At 50.9% G+C, this 21,821-nt stretch overlaps 1 protein-coding gene across 4 annotated transcripts; it reads left to right on the top strand.

Moving 5' to 3' along the window:
• The first annotated feature begins 5,140 nt into the window (after positions 1-5,140).
• SPI1 (Spi-1 proto-oncogene) lies at positions 5,141-20,466 on the top strand. Of its 4 annotated transcripts, none has more exons than XM_016146631.2 (6): positions 5,141-5,417; positions 7,971-8,070; positions 18,056-18,243; positions 19,109-19,271; positions 19,577-19,850; positions 19,915-20,466. In XM_016146631.2, the coding sequence occupies exons 1-6, from the start codon at positions 5,373-5,375 to the stop codon at positions 20,234-20,236; spliced, it is 1,092 nt and encodes a 363-aa protein (XP_016002117.2). In that variant the 5' UTR covers positions 5,141-5,372; the 3' UTR covers positions 20,237-20,466. The 4 variants fall into 4 exon arrangements, with proteins under 4 accessions (XP_016002117.2, XP_016002120.2, XP_016002118.2 ...); XM_016146632.2 differs by having other exon boundaries at positions 5,143-5,417; positions 7,974-8,070; XM_016146634.2 differs by having other exon boundaries at positions 5,142-5,417; positions 19,577-20,032.
• The last annotated feature ends 1,355 nt before the right edge of the window (positions 20,467-21,821 follow it).

Raw genomic sequence — 21,821 nt, 5'->3', positions numbered from 1 at the left:
GTCTGCAAGTTTAGGGGCTGTGTCCCCTCTGTGGATTTAGCTTCGAGAACACAGCACCCACGTTTCCTGTTGCCCGCCCACCTCGCGATTGCAATAGTACCCAACCTACCCCCGTCAGCCACCCAGCCCAGTGGGAGCAAAGGGCCACCCAGCCCTCCACCACCCCAGGCCTGCTTGGCCTCCACGTTATTTTGCAGGGCTCAGCCCTACAGGGCCACCCACTTTTGCAGGGGCGGGGGGTGGAGAAACAACACTTGCGCTGTTGGTAGGAGAGTAAGTGGGTAAAACTTTTATCAGGGGCAACGTGACAATCTCTCTCTCTCTCTCTCCTCTCTCTCTCTCTTCTATCTTCTATCTATCTATCTATCTATCTATCTATCTATCTATCTATCTATCATCTATCTATCTATCATCTATCTATCATCTTTCTATTTACCTATCATCTATCATCTATCTATATTTATCTATCATCTATCTCAAAATTTAAAAGGTAATGCACCTAAAACTTAATACAATATGTGTTGGTTATATCTCAGTAAAAAAATATATCTCCTTCGACATCAAAAGAGGGAATCAAAAATCCCTGTGCACGTGTTATAAAATCTAAATAAGTTATCTCAGTTCTAATGAGTTAAGATAGAGTTATGTCATTTTCAAAATTACTTATAATTGAAGGCTTTTTATTTCTATTTAAGTAATTTCTGATGCTATGTATTACCGTCTAAGGGAGGCACATGCAGGTTTTTGACTTGACCTGTATTTACTTGTGGTGATTTTCTTTTTAGTCTTAATCTCTTAACCATCAAGATTAGCATTGAAAAGTTAAATATAGAAAAAGGAGAATTTAAAGTATTTTAGTTTCCCTTCGAATATTTACTTCCGCAGAAGTAGGCCTTTCTCCTCCATCGTTTTTGCTGAAGGTAGAAAAATATGTTTTGTTCTTCGCTGTTGAAGGGCGCTTTCTTAGAGAAAAACAAACGTAAAAGCATGAGGACTGCCACCCCGGGCCAGCCCAGGAAACAATGTGGAACTCAGATCTTCCTCTGACTATTTCAGCAGAGACTCCTCTCTAGCTTTCCTGAAAAAAGAAAAGGAAAAAGGCATTGCCCTTTGACCCAGCATTTCAACTTTGGACACATACTTGCATATGTGTAAATTAGCAAATTTTTTTGACTGTAGTATTATTTGTAATAGCAAAAGACTGGAAACGATCTGAATGTCCATCGATATGATTCTGGTTCATTAAAAATTTTAATAAACAATTGAAATACTATACAGCAATGAAAACGGACCACAGCTACATACCACAACACAGCGGGCAAAAAGAAGTAGGACCCAAAAGAATATCTGATTCTCTTTATATAAAGTCTGTTAACGTAGAAACTTAACTATATTGTTAGGAATGTTTACATAAGTGGTAAAACTATAAAGAAAAGCAAGGAAGTAATTACTGAAAAAGTTAGGATAGTGTTACTTCTACACAAGAGGGGTCTGTAAGAGGACATTTTGGGATTGCTTCTGGAATGCTAGAAACGTTTTACTTCTTAACCTGGATGGTGGTTACATAAGTATTAGCTTAACAGGTATTCTTTAAACTGTAGTTGTATGTTCTGTGCGCTCTTTAATATGAATGGTGTTCTCTCCTGATTTAAAAACATCACAGTCCATCCGAACAGTGGAATAGTATAGAGTGATTAAAATGAACACAACAGTTCTATGTGCATGGGCGTGGAATGGGTTTAGGGAAAAGAAAAACAAACGAACCAAAGGAGAAGTACAGTGTGTTCAGTATGTTACCTTTCGTGTCAAATTTTAAAAAGAACACGTGCACCTCTGTGCTCGTGCCTGCTTAGACTAGAAAAATGCATGAGACTCAGGTACGTGGTGGCGGGGGAACCTGTGGAAGGGGAACTAGGCAGCCGTTTCCATTTTTGTACCCTTTGAGTTTCGCGCCACGTGCATTTATTACGTATTCAAAAAATAAAATAATTAAAAACAATTTTTTTGACTTCTCATTCCCTGGAGTCTCCAAGGTTTACTAGTTTCAAACAGCACGTTGGGACCCTCTCTGACCCCTGCTCCCTCCACTACAGAAGGAGGAGGCCAGGCCGCGCCTCTCCTCCCGCCCCTCTCCTTTGTCCTCCTTTCCTGCCACCCTCGCCCTGCTCTCTGTCTTCCTTGCCCGGGGTTCGGGCTGCCTCACTTCCCTCCTTTGACCCTTTCTCCTATTTTGTTTCTCTTTCTCTTCCCCTCCAGTCCTCTCTGCCTTTTCCCCTCTCTGTCCTCCCTGCCGTCTCTGCGCTTGGCTTCTCGGTCCTTTTTCTTTCTTCCTTCTGCTTCCTGCCAGGATCCAGCCCCTCCTCAGGCCTCAGAAGGCAGGTGTCATGCCCTGACTTTCCACTCCCAAGCTGTATGACCTTGAGTTAGTCACTGACCTCTTGGGCCTCAACATTACAGGAGATTGTCTTGGTTATGTGAGATCGCAAGAGTGGAAGTGCCCGGCACAATGCTGGGCACTCAAAATAATTTCCTTCCTTTTCAAGGCGCTGTTAGCCCCACGGTTGTGGATGATCAGACCCTTCCTGTTCTGCTTGGAATTGCGTAGAATCTGGGTCCTACTGTTCTAAAGACTTCAACTAACAGCAGGTCCTGGGGATGCGAGGTCTCTGGAGGAGGCCTCTGGTGTACTTCGGGAGGAGAAGAAGAGGGAGGGAGCATGGGGAGGACTTGCTGGTGTGTGAATGGACAGAAAGTGAAAGTCATTCTGCCCATTTCCAGAGATTTGGGGACTTGGATCTTTTGGGGGCTTCCTTACTTAGGTCCCTTGGGCTTGGCCAGACTTGGGATGGTGGAATTTCTTTTTTCTGCTGCAGTCCCTTGAGACTTAGGCCTCAGGAACACGTAGCTGACCGGGTCTGCCGCCTGCAGCACGGAGAAGAGCACCGCCCTCCCTGCCCAGCAGAGGCTCCACAGTTGCCCCTGGGTGCGGCCCAGGCTCCTCGCCTTGGCACTCAAGGCTCTTTGCTCTGCCGTCCTGTCTTGCTTCTAGCCACAAGGACGGTGGCTCACTGTTCCCTTGTTCTTTTTTACCTCCTTGCCTTTGCTCAGCCGGTTCCTCAGCCAGACAGGCCCTTTCCCTTGCATGCTTTCCCACCTGGGGTCCTGACCAAATTGATTGTTCCTGAATTAATTAACCTAGCACCTCACTCTTGTGCCCCCCATCTCCTCAAAGAACTCTACTATTTATATGTCTGTTTACATGTCTGTTCTCTCTGCAGGCCTGTGAGCTCCTGGACGCCCAGGGCATACCTCATTCATGTTTGTGTTCAGCACATGGAAGATCCTTAATAAAAAGTTAGTGATGAAATGAATTAATTAGTAGATTAATAGGCATAGAAACCAACCAAACCAAGACAGGAATGAATGAATGAATGAATGAAAAAACAAACGAATGAATGAATGAATGGAGACATCAAGCAGGACCTGGCTCTCGTGGAGTAGACTCACCTCCACACACATCCAGCTGGGACTCTGCCTTCTAGACTGGGAAACGGGGAGCAGGGATAGAGTTGATGTCGAGTCGGCCCACCTCTCCCCTCCTCTTGGAGAGGGGCCTGGGCAAGGTTCCTAGAGAGTCTCAGGAACTTGTGACCTGGACCCCTTGCGGAGGCCCAAGTTCAGATGTAAAAAAAAATCAGTGACGATAGAAGTGATCTAATGGCGAACCTAGGCCTGTGAATCCTTGGTATTTGCTGCCAGTGAAGAAACATGTGGGGGCCTGGGGTTCCTCTGACAGGAAGGAAGCAAGCTAGTCTTAGTGGGGAGGGGGATGTAAAGCAAAGGGTCAGACTACACAGGGGAGGAAACCAAATGCTCAAGGAGTTCTTCCCAAGCAGAGTGGACTCATTAAAGATTAACGGATCAAAACATATCTCTATTCATCCCTCTTCCCTCCAGACTAGATCAGCAGCCCTCTGAAGTCAGGGATCTTGTCCAATACTTTCCTATTTTCCCGGCACTCACAGAGAGCCTTGAACTCAGTTAATACTGGTCACACACAGGTAAATGGATGGTTGGATGGACGGTAGATGGATGAATGGATGGATGGATGAAAGAATGGATGATTATGAGGATGGGTGGACGGATGAGTACCTGGATGAATGGACAATGGATGGACAGACTGAAAGCTGTATATACAGTGGATAAACAGATGGAAATATATAAACCGACAGATTAATAATTAATGAATAAGGGTGATGATATATAAATGCATAGATGGCTAGATGGACAAGTGGACAAAGGGGAGAATGGATGATGCAGAAACAGATAAATGAATGAATGGACAGTTAGATAAACTAATAGATAAATGAATTTATGCCTGACTCGATGGGCGGTAGATGGATGGACAAACAGATAAACAAATGGATGGGAAAATAGATGTATGGACGGACAGACAAGAAAGGTGAGCAAGCTAGGAAGACTATGATGTTCAGGGTGGGAAAACAGAAATCTGGGCTGAGAATAGAGCCCCGGGGGTTTGGAAGAAGCAGTGGTGCTGAGAGGAGTGAGAGGGGTGGTATAAGAAGCCAGGACCCTCCTTTGGTGGAAGGAAAGCAGCCATGAAGGGACCGGGTTCGCGGGAGGGGAAAGCACACTGTGCAGAGGACCCTGCCCCAGAGCCCAGCCCCAGGCGGGGTAGAACCTAGGCTTTGGGGCCCCCAGCACAGGAAGAGCCAGGCCTGGCAGGATGCTGGATCAGAGCCCTCAGCCAGTCAGGCTGACCCCAGAAAGTGGAGGCCCCAAGAGGCCACCCTACCAGCTCTGACCCCAAGGGAGTGACTGTTGGTGACATGGGGCGGGGGGCTCTCAAGAGAAGGAGGCATTTGTGGGGTTTGGGGTCAGAGCCTGAGCAGAGCCCAGGGGCAGCAAAAGCCTCCCTGTGGTAGAGCTAGCCTTATTCTTCCCAGTCTTCCTCCCCAACCAGCCCCCAAGGCCGCCCCTCACAGTCCCAGCTTCCTCTGGGCAGGGGGCCTGGCCCCCATGGCCTCCCAGGCCAGCCCCTGGAGCACCACCTGCCCCAGTCGGCCAGAGACTTCCTGTAGCGCAAGAGATTTATGCAAAGGGCTGGGGCGGTGATGTCACCCCAAGGGGACTATCTTCCAGCGGCAGGCCCTTCGATAAAATCAGGAACTTGAGTTGGCCCTGCAATGTCAAGGGAGGGGGCTCACCCAGGGCTCCTGTAGCTCAGGGGGCAGGCCTGAGCCCTGCGCCCACCCAAGTCCGTCAAGCCCCAGGCGGGGCACCCTATCTCAAGGGGCTCCGCACTGGCCCCAACCGAGGCAGGCGACCTGACCGGCTCGGAGCTCGGCTGGATGTTACAGGCGTGCAAAATGGAAGGGTTTCCCCTCGTCCCCACTGTGAGTACTGGGACTCTTCCACTAGCCCAACCCGCGGCCCTCGGACACCCATCCCCCTGCCCACCAGCCCGCCAGCCCCTCGGCTGCCCTCCTGGCTTGCTATCAGTGGGAAGTTGGTGTTTCCTCCCGGGGCTCCTGGCCTGAGACCCAGCGAGGGGGCCATTGGGTCCTCAGAGCATGCCCTGCAGGCCTGAGGGCTGGGCCCGTGGTGGGGCTGTGATCGGTGGGCCCTGAACGGTTATTTATAGATGGGGTTTGGGTGGCAGGCCGGAGCTCCAGGGCAGGGTGCTGGGCCGGGGATGGTGAGAGAGGCAGCAGAGAGGTGGTAGAGGAGGCGATGGGAGGACTGGTGTTGGGGGAAGCTGGTCCTCGGGACAGTAAAGGCTTGAGAGCAGGAGGCAATGGGCCAGAAGTCTCGGCCCATGGTCTAGGAGATCCTGGGGACTGAGGCTGCTATAAATCTGGGTCCCCAGTGCCCAGTCTGAGACCTGGCACAGAGGACATGGTTGTTGACTAGAGGGTCTGGGCCTTGGGCCTGCAGATCCCCAGGACGCTGGGCCAGGGGCTGGTCTAGGCAGCAGCAAGGAGTGGAGCAGAGACTAGGGCCGCAGTCGAGGTTGGAGCTAGGGCTGGGGAGCGGGGAGAAGAGGGCTGGGGCTGGGGCCGGGGCTGGGACCGGGGCTGGGGCAGGACTTGGTCGAGTGTGGGACTGGACTTAGGACAGGGACTGAGGCGAGGACAGGGACGGACCGGAGGTGGAGAAGCATGACACAGGGGATCCCAGGGAGGACAGGGCAGCAGGCTGGGGCAGAGCCCGCAGCCTGCTCCTGCTCTGGGAGACAGTTTCAGTCTTAGGTGTCAGACCAGGGCCCCTCTGCGACGACCCCTCTCTGTTTTCCTAGCCCTTCTCCACTCAGCAAGGGCGGGGAGCCCTGAGGGGAGCAGGGAAGGGCCTGTCAGGACCTGCCTACCTGACTCAGCTTGCCTAGCCTAGAGGCAGCTCCTTCTCCGGCCCATCCCAGCTCACAGGCACCCCAGGTCTGACATCCCGCTGCTGGGCCGCTCTGCCCAGAAACTGGTGCTGGGCTCCTTGGCCTCCTTGCTGGGCCAGACACACCACCAGCCAGCTAGCCCCCCAGCCTGGCCCTGTCCTACCCTTCCCCGTCCTGAGATCAAGAAGGTGGGGGGCAGGCAGGGAGTAACAAAGATGGTCCCAGGAAGAGCCAACTCTGCTTCAAGAAAACTAAAGACCTAGGGGCTTGGCCACACTGTCTCTGACCCTTGACCCCTCAATCCCTGAACTTCAGATGGAGCTGAGTAGGAGGCACATCTTGGGCTCCCGTGCCAAACTCTTCGGCCCCTCTCCCCAGCCCAGGGGACTCTAAGTACTCCTGGGAGTGTGGGCTCCCAGGGCGGCCCTGGCCCCCAACCCAAGCCTTGAGGGCCAGAGTCACTGTTGTGCAATCTTTGGGCACGCACTGCAGGGCGGGGAGAGGCCTGATGACTGCTGGGAAGACTGGGTGTGCATGTCCCTGTGCCTGTGCCAGTTAGTGAGGAGGAGGAGGAGGAGGAGGAGGGAAGAAGCAGGACAGAGAGGAGTGAGGAGGGAGGGGGCGGAGGGAAGGGGGCGGGGAGGCAGGGAGGAAGAGAAGGGAGGATCCCAGTGAGGGCGGCAGAAGGATGATGGATGAGGGAGAGTGAGGGATCAGGGCTCTGGCCACCTCGTGGCCCCCAAAGCCCACCTGGGTGAATGCGGTAACGCCCATCAGTGCGAACGGCCCCTGGTCGTCACGGTGGCCCCACGCATGCGTGGGGCCTGGACACAGGCGATGAGGGAGAACGGGCAGTGGGGTATGGGCTGTGGGCACTGGGGCCGGAGGACGAGCATGTGGGCTGTGAGGATGAGTGTGCAAGCGGAGCATGAGTGATTGTGAAAGGGTATAGCACGGATGTGAGTGTTAACGTGCTTGACGTTGAATATGGGGGTACGTGTGTTAATGCGTGTGCCTCTGCCTAGGCCTAGGGGGTGAGCGTATAATGGAGTGTGCGTGTGACCACAAGCAGGTGTGAATGCGAGTGACCTTTAGAGTGAGTGTGAGAGCGAGTGTGAGTGGACGTGTGGGCGTCAGTTCCCTTGCAGGAGTGTGTAGGTGAGTGTGTCATGGGGAGCATGTGTGCGTTTGGGGGCTGCAGGTGCATCATTGTGAATGTGAGACAGTGAGTATGTGAGGCTGGAACTCAGTCACGCAGGTGTGTGTGAGTGTGTGGCGCCTGTGAAGAGGGCGGGCGCGGGGGCGGGGCTGAGTGGAGGGAGGCTGTGCTCTCCCCTCAGCCCTGGTCCTATTTTGACCTCTGACCTCCAGGGTCCCCGTCACTCCCTTTCTGCAGGAACCTAGGCTCTTGCTCTCCTGAGTCCCTGCTCCTACTCTGTGGCTTCTCCCACTTCCCAGCAGAGAGGGCTGCAGGCCCGATGTGGCCGCTCTGTCTGGGACGGGGCTTAACACACTGGGGTCTCCCTGCCACAGTCTGAGTCCTGACACCCTCCTCTGTCAGCAGGCTTCGGAAGACTTGGTTCCCTATGACACAGATCTGTACCAACGCCCAACGCACGAATATTACCCCTATCTCAGCAGTGATGGAGAAAGCCACAATGGTGAGTACAGAGCGGGAGGCTGGCCCCACCCCACTTCCCCAGCCTGGCTTGGGCGCCGGAGTGACTCCTGGGGTCTGGAGAGAAAAAAGAAATGGTTCCCAGGGCTTCTTTGGAATTCTGAGAATTGGATCAAGCTAGTTCCCAGGGGTTGTGAATTCACTACCCTAAACCCCCACGTTCCTGCTCCCACACACCCCATACCCCAGCCTGCATTTACTGAGCATCTTTGGTGTGCCAAGGCACAAGTCAGCTTCTTCCATGTTTACCTTCTTGTCCAATGCTCGTGGCCTTTTTACAAATGAGGAAAGAGGCTTAGGGAATGAAGCAATTTGGACAATGTCATACATCTAGTCAGGGGGTCTGTCCGCTCCAGGTCAAGTGCTTTGTCCTCTCCCTCCTCCCCTAATGCCTCCTCTCTGTTTTCGTCACTCCCTCCTCCTGAACTGTTGGTACAGCCCCCTGCTGTGTGTAGCTGGCAGCGTTTCTCAACTTCTACTGACACTTGAGACCACATAATTCTATGCTATGAGGCCTCTTCTGTATACTGTGGGATATTTAGCAGTGTCCCTGGCTTCAACTCACTAGATGACAGTAGGACCACTAGTCACGGCAACCAAAAATGTCTCCACACATTGCCAAATGTCCCTCGGTGGGGGGTACATGCAGAATAACTCCAATCTGAGAACTGCTGAGCTAAAGCAAAGGCTCTGAGGACCCCCTCATTCAGCAGGGGCTGAAAGCCCAGTTTGTCAGGGTGCGAGTGAGAATGGGGCCTGGGCGGGAGAGCCTTCTGTCTGGGTCTAACTGTCCACGCCAAGGCCCAGCCTCCATCCTGGAGCAGCAGATTCAGGGGAGGAGAGAAAAGGGTTAGGTGCCAGGGACCTGGGCAGGGGGCCGTGAGAGGTCACCTGAAGTGGATCTTGGCATATTGATGGGGACACCCCTGAACCAAAGGTGAGGTACTCACTAAGACATTCTCCAGGGGTTCCAAGGCCTGGGCATGCCAGACACTGGGGTGTCTGCACGCCCAGCTGAGGCAAGTTTCATACTTGAACACGACACCTGGGGGCCAATCACACCCGGAGTAGCTCCATTCTGCAGGCTTGTCTATGGCAGTCTCAACCTGAAGGCCACACCCAGGGGTGTGACATGCAGCGAGTCTTTACTTAGGGCTCTCACACTGGGATGTCAAACCTGTGAGCAGCTTCGCCTGGAACTCATGCCTGACGACTGTTATAAAGAACATACCTGGAAGCCATGTCTTGGGAAGAGGTGGTGGAGACATCTCAAGGCCACATCAGGGAACACACAGGCTTCTTTCAGAAACCCAGGGCTAGAAAGGCTTTAAAATATCCTCTTTTTCATCCTTTTAAGCTTATTTACAATTCTATAAGAAACGCACCCTGCCTGTGATAAAGCTAGACAATTTAGGGAGCCAGTCTCCCTCATCTAACTCTAGCCCCAGCTACCCCAGCCAGGATCAAAGTCGAGTCTCCATGACCCGGAGACCACCACGCACACCTAGCCGTCAGGGCCTGCGCAGTCAAGCCCACTGGGCCTGAGGACTGGCGCCCCCTGGTGGCTCCAGGCAGCAGGACGGCTTGAGTTCCGGCGAGCCCAGGGCTGCCTGGGACTCCTTTCAGCTTTGGGGATCCTTTAGCGTTGAGCCTGACCCCCTTTCAGTTTCACTGGGTTTGAGTGCATTCCCTTTGGATCTAGTGAAGCTTCAGTTTTCCTTTCTGTAATATGGGGCTGCTGTTCATACATCTAGAAATGAGCTAGACCTGGAGCTGGCTGATGGAGTGAGCACTTTAGAGAAAGCCTTTCCTGGCTCAGCGCCCAGGCAGCTCCCTTCTATTTGCGACAGGGTTCTAGGAGTGACTCCTGATTGAGTATCTGAGCGCCCCATTTGGATCATGAATCCCCAGTTCCTGTAAAGACTTCTCCGGTGTCCCCGCGAGTCCCAGCTCCTTTTCCTCCCATACTGCCTCTCCATCACCCGTGATCTGGGTATCCGTTCTACCCCTTCCTAGTACTGTTGGGGGAAATTCGCTGAAGACTCAAGCGAGGCTTAGTGCAAAGACGCAGGGGCGGGGCCTGGGTCTAGTCCAGGCTCCATCACTCGGCTGTGTGTAACCTGAGAGCAAGTGACAACCTCTCTGAGCCCGTTTCCCCATCTATAAAACTGAAAGCATAAAAATACTTACCACATAGAGTTGTGACAATTATATGAGGCAACGCACGTAGTGTATGAGGTAATATGCTGAGTACCAAGCCTGGTAAATTTTCAGGACCTGCGATGTTAGCTTTACTGCAGCCCCCAGGCAGGGAAGATGAAGCAGCTGGGAGAGCAGGAGAAGCACAGAGGACTCTGTGACAGATCAATTGGGTCATTTTAATTGACTTAGCTGACAGTCAACCAGCCGTCCACCTACTCATCCATCCAACACTCATTGTCCAGTCTGCTTGTGTACTCACCTGCCAAATAGCCTCTGATTATATGCCATGTACCAGACACTGTTTTAGGCACTGGAGGTTCCAGGGTGAGCAAGACAGACAAAGCCACTGTCTTGGAGCTTACATCCCAGTGAGGGAGACAGTGAACAATCAAATAAGCAGACATGTAACCATAAGTCCTAGAAAAAGCAGAGTAATTAATGTGATGTGCCTATGTGAGGGGGTTACTGTAATTTAGGTGATCGGGGAGGGTCTCTGAGGAGGCGGCAGTTGAGTGGAAATCTGAGAGAAGAGGAGGAGCATGCGTGCAAAGGCGTGTGGGGGTGGGGCGAGGTGTCCTAGGCAGAGAATAAGCACAAAAACAAGAGTGACCTTGGCAGAGAGCCAGGGTGGTGGTGCGCATGAGACAGGGGGGAATGGAGGTGAAATGAAGCTGGGGGTCTGCAGAGGGCAAGCCATACGGGTCCTGGAGACCATGGCAGGAGTTTGATTTTATCCTACAACCAATGGAAGCCATTGGATGGTTTTGAGCAGGGAAATGACATGATCCAAATAACTTTGTGTGTGTGTGTGATTGTGTGTGGGCATGTATGCTTCTGTGTGTGTGTTTGGTGAAAATCTAAGTACATGTTAAATTTTTATTAATTTTTAAAATAACAAATACAACAATATATCAAGTAAAATATTTCCCTCACTGCTGAATCTCACTGTCCACTACTAGCATCTTAGTTTATCCTCACAGACATTTTATTCTACATATATAATCTGGTATGTTTGTAAACATGTACATAATCTACTCATTCAAAAATGGAATTGTGGTATCATGCTGTTCTACTCTTGGCTATTTTTTACTTAAACTTATAGACTTTTCTCTGTGACATACATAGCATATTAAAGATAGATTGAAATTTATTTTCCAAGTCTTCCTATTACAGTCGTATGTAACTGTATGCATGCATATTTGAAATATAGACCTAGAAAATCATTCATTTATTCGTTTAGAAACATTTATTGAGTAACTTTTATCTGCTAGGTAGAGAGGAATCCAGCTTGATTTTTAAATTTGAGACATTATCTATTTAATTGTACTATGAACCATGAGAATTAGAGTCTTTAGTCATCACAGCACGCATGCACACACACACACACATGCACACGCACACTTCTCCATATATACCAAGATAATTATATAGTAGCCTTTTTCTTGTTTTCTAGTGTTATTGATATAACGGACATACAGTGCCATATAAATTTAAGGTGTACGGCATGATGACGTCACACATGTATATCCTGAGAAATGGTTGCCACAAGTCTAGTTAACATTCATCACTTCATACAGTTACAAAACATTCTTTCTCCTTGTGCTGAGAACTTTTAGGGTCCCCTCTCCCAACGCCTTTCACATGTAGCACACAGCAGTCAGCCTACCATCGCCGCGCTGCCCGTCACGTCCCAGGACTGACTTACCTTACAGCCGTCCCAGGACTGACTTACCTTACAGCCGGAAAGTCTGTGTCTTTTGACCACCTTCACCCACTTCTCCTTGCCCCCTGCCTCTGGCAACCACCACTCTGATCACTTTTTCTACGCGTTTGGTTTCGTGTGTGTGTGTGTGTGTGTGTGTGTGTGTGTGTCTTTTTGAAGATTCCACATATAAGTGAAATCATCCAGTGTCTGCCTTTCTCTGTATAGTAATTTTTGTCAAATCAGTATCCAAATTTTCCATTATTATGACCATGTGAATATTACAACTGGGCCACAAGGAGTACTTTTGGTACCAATACTTTCTCGTCCCTGCATTTTTGAGCGGCAGTGTTGCAAGGATATAAGAGCCCTCACTCTGGAACCAGGCTGCTAGGGTTTGCACCCCAACTCCCCATTACTCTCTGGGGTGACCATGGGCAAGATATTTTACCTCTCTGTGCCTCAGCTTTCTCATAATGATACCTACTTCACAGGATTGGTGTAGTCAGTTACTGCCGGTAAAACGCTTAGGACAGTGAATGTTACATAAGGATTTGTTATTCTTATCAGTATAGTCTTCTAAGACAGGATGTGTGGGAGGTAAGGCTTTGTGGTTGTTTGTTTTACCCCATTCATGTCTTTAATCTATGCTCTCACTTGGTTAATAGTAGCTTGGCTATGTATAAAAATCTGGGTTGAAAATCGTTTTTTTCCCTTAGAAATTTGAAAGTAATTCTCTACCGTCTTCTGGTTACTAGAATTTTTCTTATGAAGCCTGTTGCCTTTCCACGTCCACTTTTTTCAGTGTAACCTATATTTTTGCTTGTTTATTTTTTTCTGTTCATTTAGTTTTGTTTTGACTCTGGAATAAGCGTTTTAAAAGGTTACTTTGGCTGCTTTGTTGGAGAACAGATGGAGGGGAAGCAAGAATAGGAAGACAGAGAACAGTCAGTCATGAAATTACTGAAATTATCCAGGCAAGAGATGACAGTGTCTTAGACAGTGGTGGTGCCACCAGAGACAGAAAGGAGTGGACAGATTCAGCATAGATTTTGAAGGCAGGGCTCATAGAATTTGTGGTTTATTATTATCATTATTAATTGTGGTGAAATACATATAATATAAAATTTAGCATCTTAGCCAAGTATACAGTTCCGTGGCCTTAAGTACACTCACCCTGTTATATAACCATCACTGTCCTCCACCTCCATCTTGCAAGACTGAAACTCTGAACCCATTAAACAATAAGTCCCTGCTGCCCCCTCCCCTCAGCCCCTGGCAACCACAGTCCTACTTTTTGTTTCTCTAAATATCACTACATTATGTACCTCACATGAGTGGAATCATACAGTATTTCTCTTTGTGACCGGCTTATTTCACTTGGTATAATGTCCTCAAGGCTCATCCACGTTGCGGCATGTGTCAGAATTTTCTTCCTTTTTAAGGCTGAATAATATTTGAGTGTGTGTATGTACTACATGTTGTTTACCTATTCATCTGTCCATGGACAGCTGGGTTGCCTTTGGCTATTCTAAATAATGCTGTTGTGAACATGGGTGTACACATATGTCTTTGAGACTCTGCTTTCAGTTCTTTTGGGGATATACCCAGAAGTGGAATTTCTGGATCATATGGTAATTTTATGTAGTATTTTGAGGAACCACCATTCTTTTTTCTGTAGTGGCTGCACCATTTTACATTCTCAGCAACAGTGCACAAGGGTTCCAACTTCTCCACATCCTTGCCAACACTTGTCATTTTCTGTTCTTTGATAATCGCCATCCTACTGGGTTTGATAGGATTTGCTATTTGAGATGGGATTGGTAAAGGAAGTAGAGTTTCAAAGTATGAGTCCTTCTCTCTATCCATCTTTCCATATACTCTTTCCTTCTCTCATACCCCTAACCATCCACCAATTTAGAGCAGTCAATCTAAATCATCCACTCGTTCACCTTTCCAATTGTCCTTCCCCCCACCTACTGAACCCTCCATCCATCTTCCACCAATCTCTCTCTCTCTCTCTCTCTCTCTCTCTCTCTCTCTCTCTCTCTCTCTCTCTCTCTCATTGCTAGGTGCTGTGCAATTAATGAAACTCAGGTCCTGTCAGATTTATCTTTACATTGAAGGGAATAGCCAAAGCCTTAATAACTAGGAGACAAGGTAGAGAGTAACAAGGACCATGAGAGCTGGAGCTCTCTGCTCTGGGCCCTTAGTTTCTATCTCTGAACAATATGCAGGAGGCTGGCCTTCAAGAGCCCTCGTCCAATGGTCTGTGATTTCCTGAGAAGGTTTCTTCTCAGCTCTTGCTTTCTTAATTCCTCATCTTCCTTCTCTGTCTCGATCTTCTGTTCCCCTGGGGGAGCCCTGGCTTCAGCTGGGATTTCTGCGCTAAAGAGAGAAGGTCAACTGAATGACACTTTAGACTTGATTTTTTTGTGTGTGTGTGGCATTGTTTTGAATATTATTTTATTTTGGTCCTGGTGATGCACAGGTATTAGTGACACCAAAAAATTGAGTAAAAAATAGAGATGTGTGGGCAGGACTTTGGTCCCAGATTGGGAGCTGGTTTGAAAGGGAAGAAATGAGAGATTTAGATGAATGAGTCATTGCTGGCTGGGTGATGGATGGATAATGGTTGGATGATGAGTGGATGAAGGATGGACGATGGATGATGGATGAAGATGAAAGGTGGATAGTGGAGACAGATGGATAAGAGCAGTCGGTAAAGTCTCTCTGCCACCATGGGTCTTACTTAAAGCTTTCATTAACGATCTTGTTCCTCAGAGGTGGTATGGTATAGTTGTAAGAGTTCAGTCCCCGGAGTCATACACAGGTAGGTTTGGGCCTGACTCTACTATGACTGCCTGTGGAGGAGGGACTTAGTCTTTTTGAGTCAGAATTTCCTCATGTGCTAAAAAGGAAGATCATACTATATTGGCCACCTGGTCAGAGCTAAGGTGAAGATTAAATTAAATCATGTGGATTAAGTACTCAGCTCAGTGCCTGGTACATAAAAAACACATTAAAAGTTATCCTTTTTTTGTCATTTAATCAAATATTAATTGAGACCTATCATGTGTTGGGTGCCTAACAGCTACAGAAGGGAGGGTCCAGACTTATCTCCAGATATGCAAATGACATTATATTTTTTTAAGGAGCAGAGAGTCATGCTAAAGAGCAGATGGCCTGGGTGGCCCATTGAAGGGACAAAAAGGGGTAAAGTAATGCATTTGTGAACAGCCATCCAGAAATGAGGGTCAAATTGCCCAGGAGTGCTGACCTTTGCACTAGGAAGTACTCCTTGTATGTATTGTGTTCCTTCAGAGAGCCCCTTACTTGGACTTTCTTCTCTGCCTACCAGACAACGTTTATTACATAATTGCCTGAGTGCCCAAATCAAGGGTAAAGGTGAGGTTTCCGTTGGACCTTTTGAAACTTTAATTGTAGCTTAAGAGTCTCTGTCGTTGCTTTCCGGGGACCCTGGGGCAGGCTTCCAGAACTTCAGTGAGCAAAGGAACCTTCCTGGGACCCTGTTAGAGTCCGGATTCCCAGCTTCCCTCTCAGCGCTTCTAATTCAGTGAGTCTTCAGTAAGCCCCAAACCTGCAGGCTTTTCCAGCTCTTCAAATGACTCTGATGAAGAAGGTCCACTGTGACCCGCTTTGAGAAATGCTGGCCTCAGGCTGGGACCACCAGAATGAGCCCATGAGTCTCAGATGAAATTAGAACAGAGGTGGATAGCAGGAGGGAAAGAGCAATGAGGGGCCTTCGTCCTACACCTGGAGAGCTGCAGGCACTCAGGGGACCCCAACCCTGAGCTGGAGTGGGTGTGAGAATGGGAGGTTGGTGAGCAGGATTGATGGGGCATTCTACAAAGATCTGGGAGCTTCAGCCTAGGCAGGAGAAGGCAAAAACGGGAAGGGCCAGGAGTGGGGCTGAAGAGCCCATCTATATAGCTAAAGAGGATCTCGGATCTGCTCACCATATCCCAGAGCCCCCAAAAGGCCTGTCTCTAAAAGACAGATCCAACTTTCCCACAGCAAGTGGAGAGTTTCTGGATCTCGTTAACTCAGTGCAAGATGAACGTACAAATTAAGTGTTTTGTCTTCCCTCAGGTTTATATGATTTTGTGGAGGAGAGTCAGGGAGAGCTCTTAAGAGAATAAGCCTCGTTCATTCATTCAGGAAATGTTTGTGGAGGACCTACTGGGTCTAGGCACTGGGAACACAGAGCTGAGTAAAAGCGGTCACTGCCGTCGTGGTGCAATGCTGGGGCCTCAACTCCAGGCTCTGGGAGAAAGTGGCAGCCAGGGTCCCTGAAACTATTTCTCTGAGCCACTGACCAAGGAGGCAGGAGCAGGGGTAAGAAGAGGAAATAAACATATATTAAAGCATCTTGCTGTTTGCGCGGGTGCTAAACCAGGCTCATAATAATATTAACAATAATAATGGTTAATGTTTATTGAAACTTAGTTTGTGCTAGGTTCTATTTTAAGCATTTTTTAGACTCATTTAATCTTTCGACAAGCCTATGACATAGGTGTAATTATTAGCCCTATTTTACAGGTGAAGAAATTGAGGCTTAGGGAAGTGGAATGACCTGTCCAATGTCATACAATGGTAAATGGCTGAGCCAGGTGTGAACCCAGCTCTACCTGACTCCCAAATCATGTACTTTCTCTCCTCTGTGCCAGGCAGCCTCACAGAGGGGGAAGTCTAGACTGAGGGTTCAAATGATTTCACACGTGGACAGGATGTCAGTAACTGGAGAATGGGGAATCAGAGGCCCAGGGAGATAGACTGTCTCATCCAGGGTCACATGGCAAAGCCACCACAGAGTAGGATTAGAAAGCAAGTCTTCTGATAAAAAGTCCAGAGCCAAAAAAAAAAAAAAAAAACCCATGTCATTTCTTAGGAATGCGTGAATGGGTATATACTTGTGTGAGAGAGAAAAAAAAGAGGGAGACAGACAAACACGCGTGTGTCACACACGGATACACACGCGGGGCTGGCGATGGTCCCCCTGCAGGGCCTTGTGCTCGTCTCAGAGACACTGGGCTAGCATCCTGTACACTCTCTCTTTGGGTCACATGAAAACACTCCTCTTGTCGCTCTCTCCCCATATCTTCTTTCGGACCCCAAACTGCACCCAGGAAGTCCTTAGACCTTTGGCAGTTTTTGTTCCTGGAAAGGGTGCCCAGAGGAACCTCGTTGAAGACCTACCCGAGTTTCAAGACAGGGCTCCCAGTGGCATGTGGCTGTTCCCCAAACTTGAACCCACGCCACCGCAGGCTCTGAAAGCACCCATGAGGGAGTTTCCAGGAAAGCCTTGGGTCCTAGTAACCCCACTGGAGCACAGATGCAGCTGCCCAAGGGCATGGCTTTGAACATGAGCCTGGACTAGTTCTGGTGTGTGAGGAATGTCAGCCCTGTGACTTTGCAGTCACACACCTTGGCCATGTGACAAGGCCGTATGCACGTGACTGTGGGCAGGCAGCCAGTCAGCTCAGGAACCACTGCGAGATCTTAAGGGGAGGGGAGGGGAGCCAACTTTCCCCCAGGGCCTACTTGGAGGCTAAGAGTTTTACAAATGTGAACTCATTGGTATTCTCTTGATGACTATTATCCCCATTTCACAGGTGAGTCAACAGAGGCCAGAGAGGTCCGTGCGTGTGACTGAGGTCACACAGGAAGTTAATGGCAGAGTCAGGATTCAGCCTCTGGTTCAAAAGCCTGTGTCCTGGTGGCCGTGTGGGAGGCAAAATGGAAATGTCATTGATAACACAGGCTTTGCTTCAGGCCTACGTCCCAGCTCTGCCACTGACAAGGCCTTGGAGCATGGACATGTTGTATATGTAGCCCCTCAGAGCCTCAGGGTCCTCATCTATAAAATAGGGTCATCAGATAACGAGCAGAATGGTGAGGTGATTAATGTCACCTTGTAGTCCAGCCTGGCCTGCGGTAATAGCCCCATTCATCTGGGCAGTCTTATTTTTACATTATTCTAACCTTTTCCTGCCCTGCCCACCCCTGGGCTCACCCCTCACTGCCTGGCTGTTCCCCACAGACCATTACTGGGACTTCCACCCGCACCACGTGCACAGTGAGTTCGAAAGCTTCGCAGAGAACCACTTCACGGAGCTGCAGAGCGTGCAGCCCCCGCAGCTGCAGCAGCTTTACCGCCACATGGAGCTGGAGCAGATGCACGTGCTCGACACCTCCATGGCGCCCACCCATGCCAGCCTCGGCCACCAGGTGCGTGCAGTCCAGCCTGGCCCGAAGGAGCCCACGGCCCGTGGTGGGGCCCGGGCTTCACAGGAAGCTGATATAGGCTCTTACTCAACTCGCTTCCTGCCCTACGGCGCCAACGCCAACGGTGGCTGAAGACCCAACGGCTCCTCCTGACCCTCTGACTGACCTTGTGAACCCCTGCCCCTTATCTCCTCTCTCCCCATGACGGACAGAGCCCAGATAATTCCCACCCCCCACACTGACTCGCCCGACTTCAACCCAAAGAATGGGCCTTCCTGACCCTCGCTGGCTGCAACCCCCATTTGCTGGCCCCTCATGGATCTAGCATCTGAGTCATTGAGCACTGACCTCCACTGACCTCTGCTGGCCCCTCTCTCTCCCCAACGACGCCCTTTACTGACCCTGCTCAGACCCGCTGACCCTAATCCCAACCGGTGACCTCCGTTGATCTCTATCTCCCCTCACGACCTTGACTGCTTCTTCCCTCACTCCTGGCTCATGCACTCTGGTACCTGACTCGTAGGCCTCTCCACACCCCCACTTCTCACCCAGGGGCGACCGCCAGTCCATTCGGCACCTTTGTGCATGTGAAAGGAGCCTTTTCCCTGAGTCACAGCCCGGAACCAGGGGCCCGAGCTTGGCGGGGTTTCAGCAGCCCCTCGTCCCCACAACCTGCACCCTATGTGTGGTGACCCTGCTTGACCTCTGTACCCTGCCTGCCCTCCAAGTCCCCTCCCTTCACATGTCCCTGGCCCCCGCTGACCGCCCCACCCTCAGGACGCTCCGTTCTCCTCCGCTGACCCCTGCCCTGCGGCCCTGAGTTTCCAATGTCCCTCACTGGCCTCAACTCTTTCTCCCACCTTTCCAGGTCCCCTATATACCCCGCATGTGCCTCCCATACCCCTCGCTGTCCCCGGCCCAGCCTAGCTCTGATGAGGAGGAGGGAGAGCGACACAGCCCCCCACTGGAGGTGTCGGATGGGGAAGCGGATGTCCTGGAGCCGGGGCCCGGCCTCGTGCACGGGGAAACAGGTAGGCGGCCCCCGCCCCAGCCCCAGCCCGGCCCCTGGCCGTATTCGTGCTTAGGCCCACCCCAGCCAAGGCCAGCTGACGCGCAGTCGCACCACAGAGCTCAGTGTGTGTGTGTGTGTGTGTGTGTGGTAGCGCTCTGTGCTGTGTGTGTGAGTGTGAGTGTGTGTACTAGGCATGCAGTGGGGGACCCGGTTCCCCATGGACCTCTGCTGACCGCATCCTTCCCCAAGACCACACCCCAGGGGACCCCGTAGAGTGGCGGGCGTGGGTCCGCGTGCTGGCGCCCTGACCGCCTCCGCCCACAGGCAGCAAGAAGAAGATCCGCCTGTACCAGTTCCTGCTCGACCTGCTGCGCAGCGGGGACATGAAGGACAGCATCTGGTGGGTAGACAAGGACAAGGGCACCTTCCAGTTCTCGTCCAAGCACAAGGAGGCGCTGGCACACCGCTGGGGCATCCAGAAAGGCAACCGCAAGAAGATGACCTACCAGAAGATGGCCCGCGCGCTGCGCAACTACAGCAAGACAGGCGAGGTCAAGAAGGTGAAGAAGAAGCTCACCTACCAGTTCAGCGGGGAGGTGCTGGGCCGCGGGGGCCTGGCGGAGCGGCGCCACCCGGCCCACTGAGTCCGGGCCCGCAGACCCGCCGGGCCCGCCGGGCCTCCCCGCTGGCCATAGCATTAATCCCTCGCCCAGCCGGACACAGGGAGCAAAGCTCCCCGGGGCTGGGGCAGGACTGTGGCGGCCGGGCCTCGCCTCACCGCCACCCCAAAGTTCCCTACCCAGGTCCCTACTTCATCTCCCACCAGGACTCCAGCCCCACCCTCAGAAGGCCGTTGGGGCGTCCGACCCCAGGCAAGGAAGAGTCAGCCTTGCTTCGTACAACCAGGGTGCTTCCTTGGGAGTTGGAAGTCACTATATCTGTAAATTTAAGCCTTTCTCCCTTCCCACACTTCTCCCTTCTTAGCTTCCCGAAGAAACCGTATAATTAAAGTTATTCTCAGTGAATCCTTAAAATTGTTTGCGCACCTTGTGTGGGCCCGTGTGATCTCCGTTTTCCTCACTGGTCCCTCAGGCATTCACTGAGGATGGCGGGGGCGTGAGGCCCAAGGACACACCGTGCCTGACCAGGAATGAGACCTGGCGGAGAGAACGGATCCCCAGCTGTTGTGAGGGAAATAAATCGTTGAAAACTTCTCCAAATCTGAAAAATAGTTTTTCTTTTAACACCTCAGGGAGGCTTCAGCTCATAGTCTTTAGTTTATGACCCCAATGTGATGATGATGATGATGATGATGATGATGGTAACGGCCACAACGCTGGATTTTCTGGCCTTGAGAAGGGAAGTCTAAAATCGTCCCATTTTATAGACTGGGAAACTGAGGCTCAAAGAAGTCCAGTAATTTGTCCAATGTCACACAGCTGGCGAGAGGTGGGCCGGGCAGGAATTAGGCCCCAGAACTCCAGTGCGCCACGAGGTGTCCTTACAGCGTCCATGTGAGCAGGACTCCGGACACAGGTGGACCCCTGGGGTGAAGCCCAGTGTCTTATGTCCTCTGGCTTCCAGCCCACAGCAGAGGAGAAACAGCAAAAGATGAGCCCGGCGGCCTAGAAGCTTCTTGCTCCTGACTGTCACCCAGGAGCAGGAAGCTGCGGCCGGCCGACAGCCCGGGGGTGAAGAAACTCCCTGCAGCCCTCAGAGAACCCAGACTCGGGGCTACTAGTGTTGGGCCATACCCCACACACCTCCTCATCCCAAGGGCTCTGGCTCATGGAAGCCCAATCGTGACGTTCCTTAGGTAGAGAGACCCCGGAGAGCAGGTCAGTGGCGCACAGTCCTCTCTTAAAGAAGGTGCAGGTCTACGGTCATGCCGCCCTAAACGTGCCCGATCTTGTCTGATCTCAGAAGCCAAGAAGAGTCAGGCCTGGTTAGTACTTGGATATTACCTTGGTTAGTACCTAGGAAGACCAGGTACTAAGGAGAGGAGAATTGTGTCTTCTCGACCATGGGTAACAAATGACCTTTCTTGATAGCGGGTCTCGCTTGGAGTGTGTCATCTGTGATTCGCTTTTTTTCCGGGTAGCAGCTGATGCCCCTGATGTGAGGGGGATGAGCAAGGGGGTCTGTTACAGGGGACAGAGGTCGCAGAGGAAAGTTCGAAGTGGGGCGTGAGGGGATTTGGAACATTCTAACAGTAATTTTTGCGTGAATCCTTGTGACTTTGGCCAAACGCCAGCTCTTTCACTTTGGGGTGCTTTTAGAGATTTATCCCCAAGCCCTCCCCTGCTGGATCACCCAGCCCTTCCCCTTGGGGGATGTCGGCCTCACTGTTGTCTCCTTCCCACGCGGCCCTGGACTGAGCACACCCAGGAAGCCAGCCTAGGTTCTTGAGAGCTGCGAAACTAGGGACCAACTAATAAAAGCAAACATTCCTTCAGCGTTTTCTGCATGCCCAACGCTGCTCTAGCATTTTTATCGGTAAACCTGCTTCATTCATGGAACAATCCTACGTGGTGGGCGCTGCTATCAGTAACCCCACTTTACAGATGAG

This window comes from Rousettus aegyptiacus, unplaced genomic scaffold (assembly GCF_014176215.1).
Source record: "Rousettus aegyptiacus isolate mRouAeg1 unplaced genomic scaffold, mRouAeg1.p scaffold_m13_p_5, whole genome shotgun sequence".
NCBI lineage: Eukaryota > Metazoa > Chordata > Mammalia > Chiroptera > Pteropodidae > Rousettus > Rousettus aegyptiacus.
Note: the sequence above shows the minus strand (reverse complement) of the source record. Positions and strands in the feature narration are given on the sequence as shown.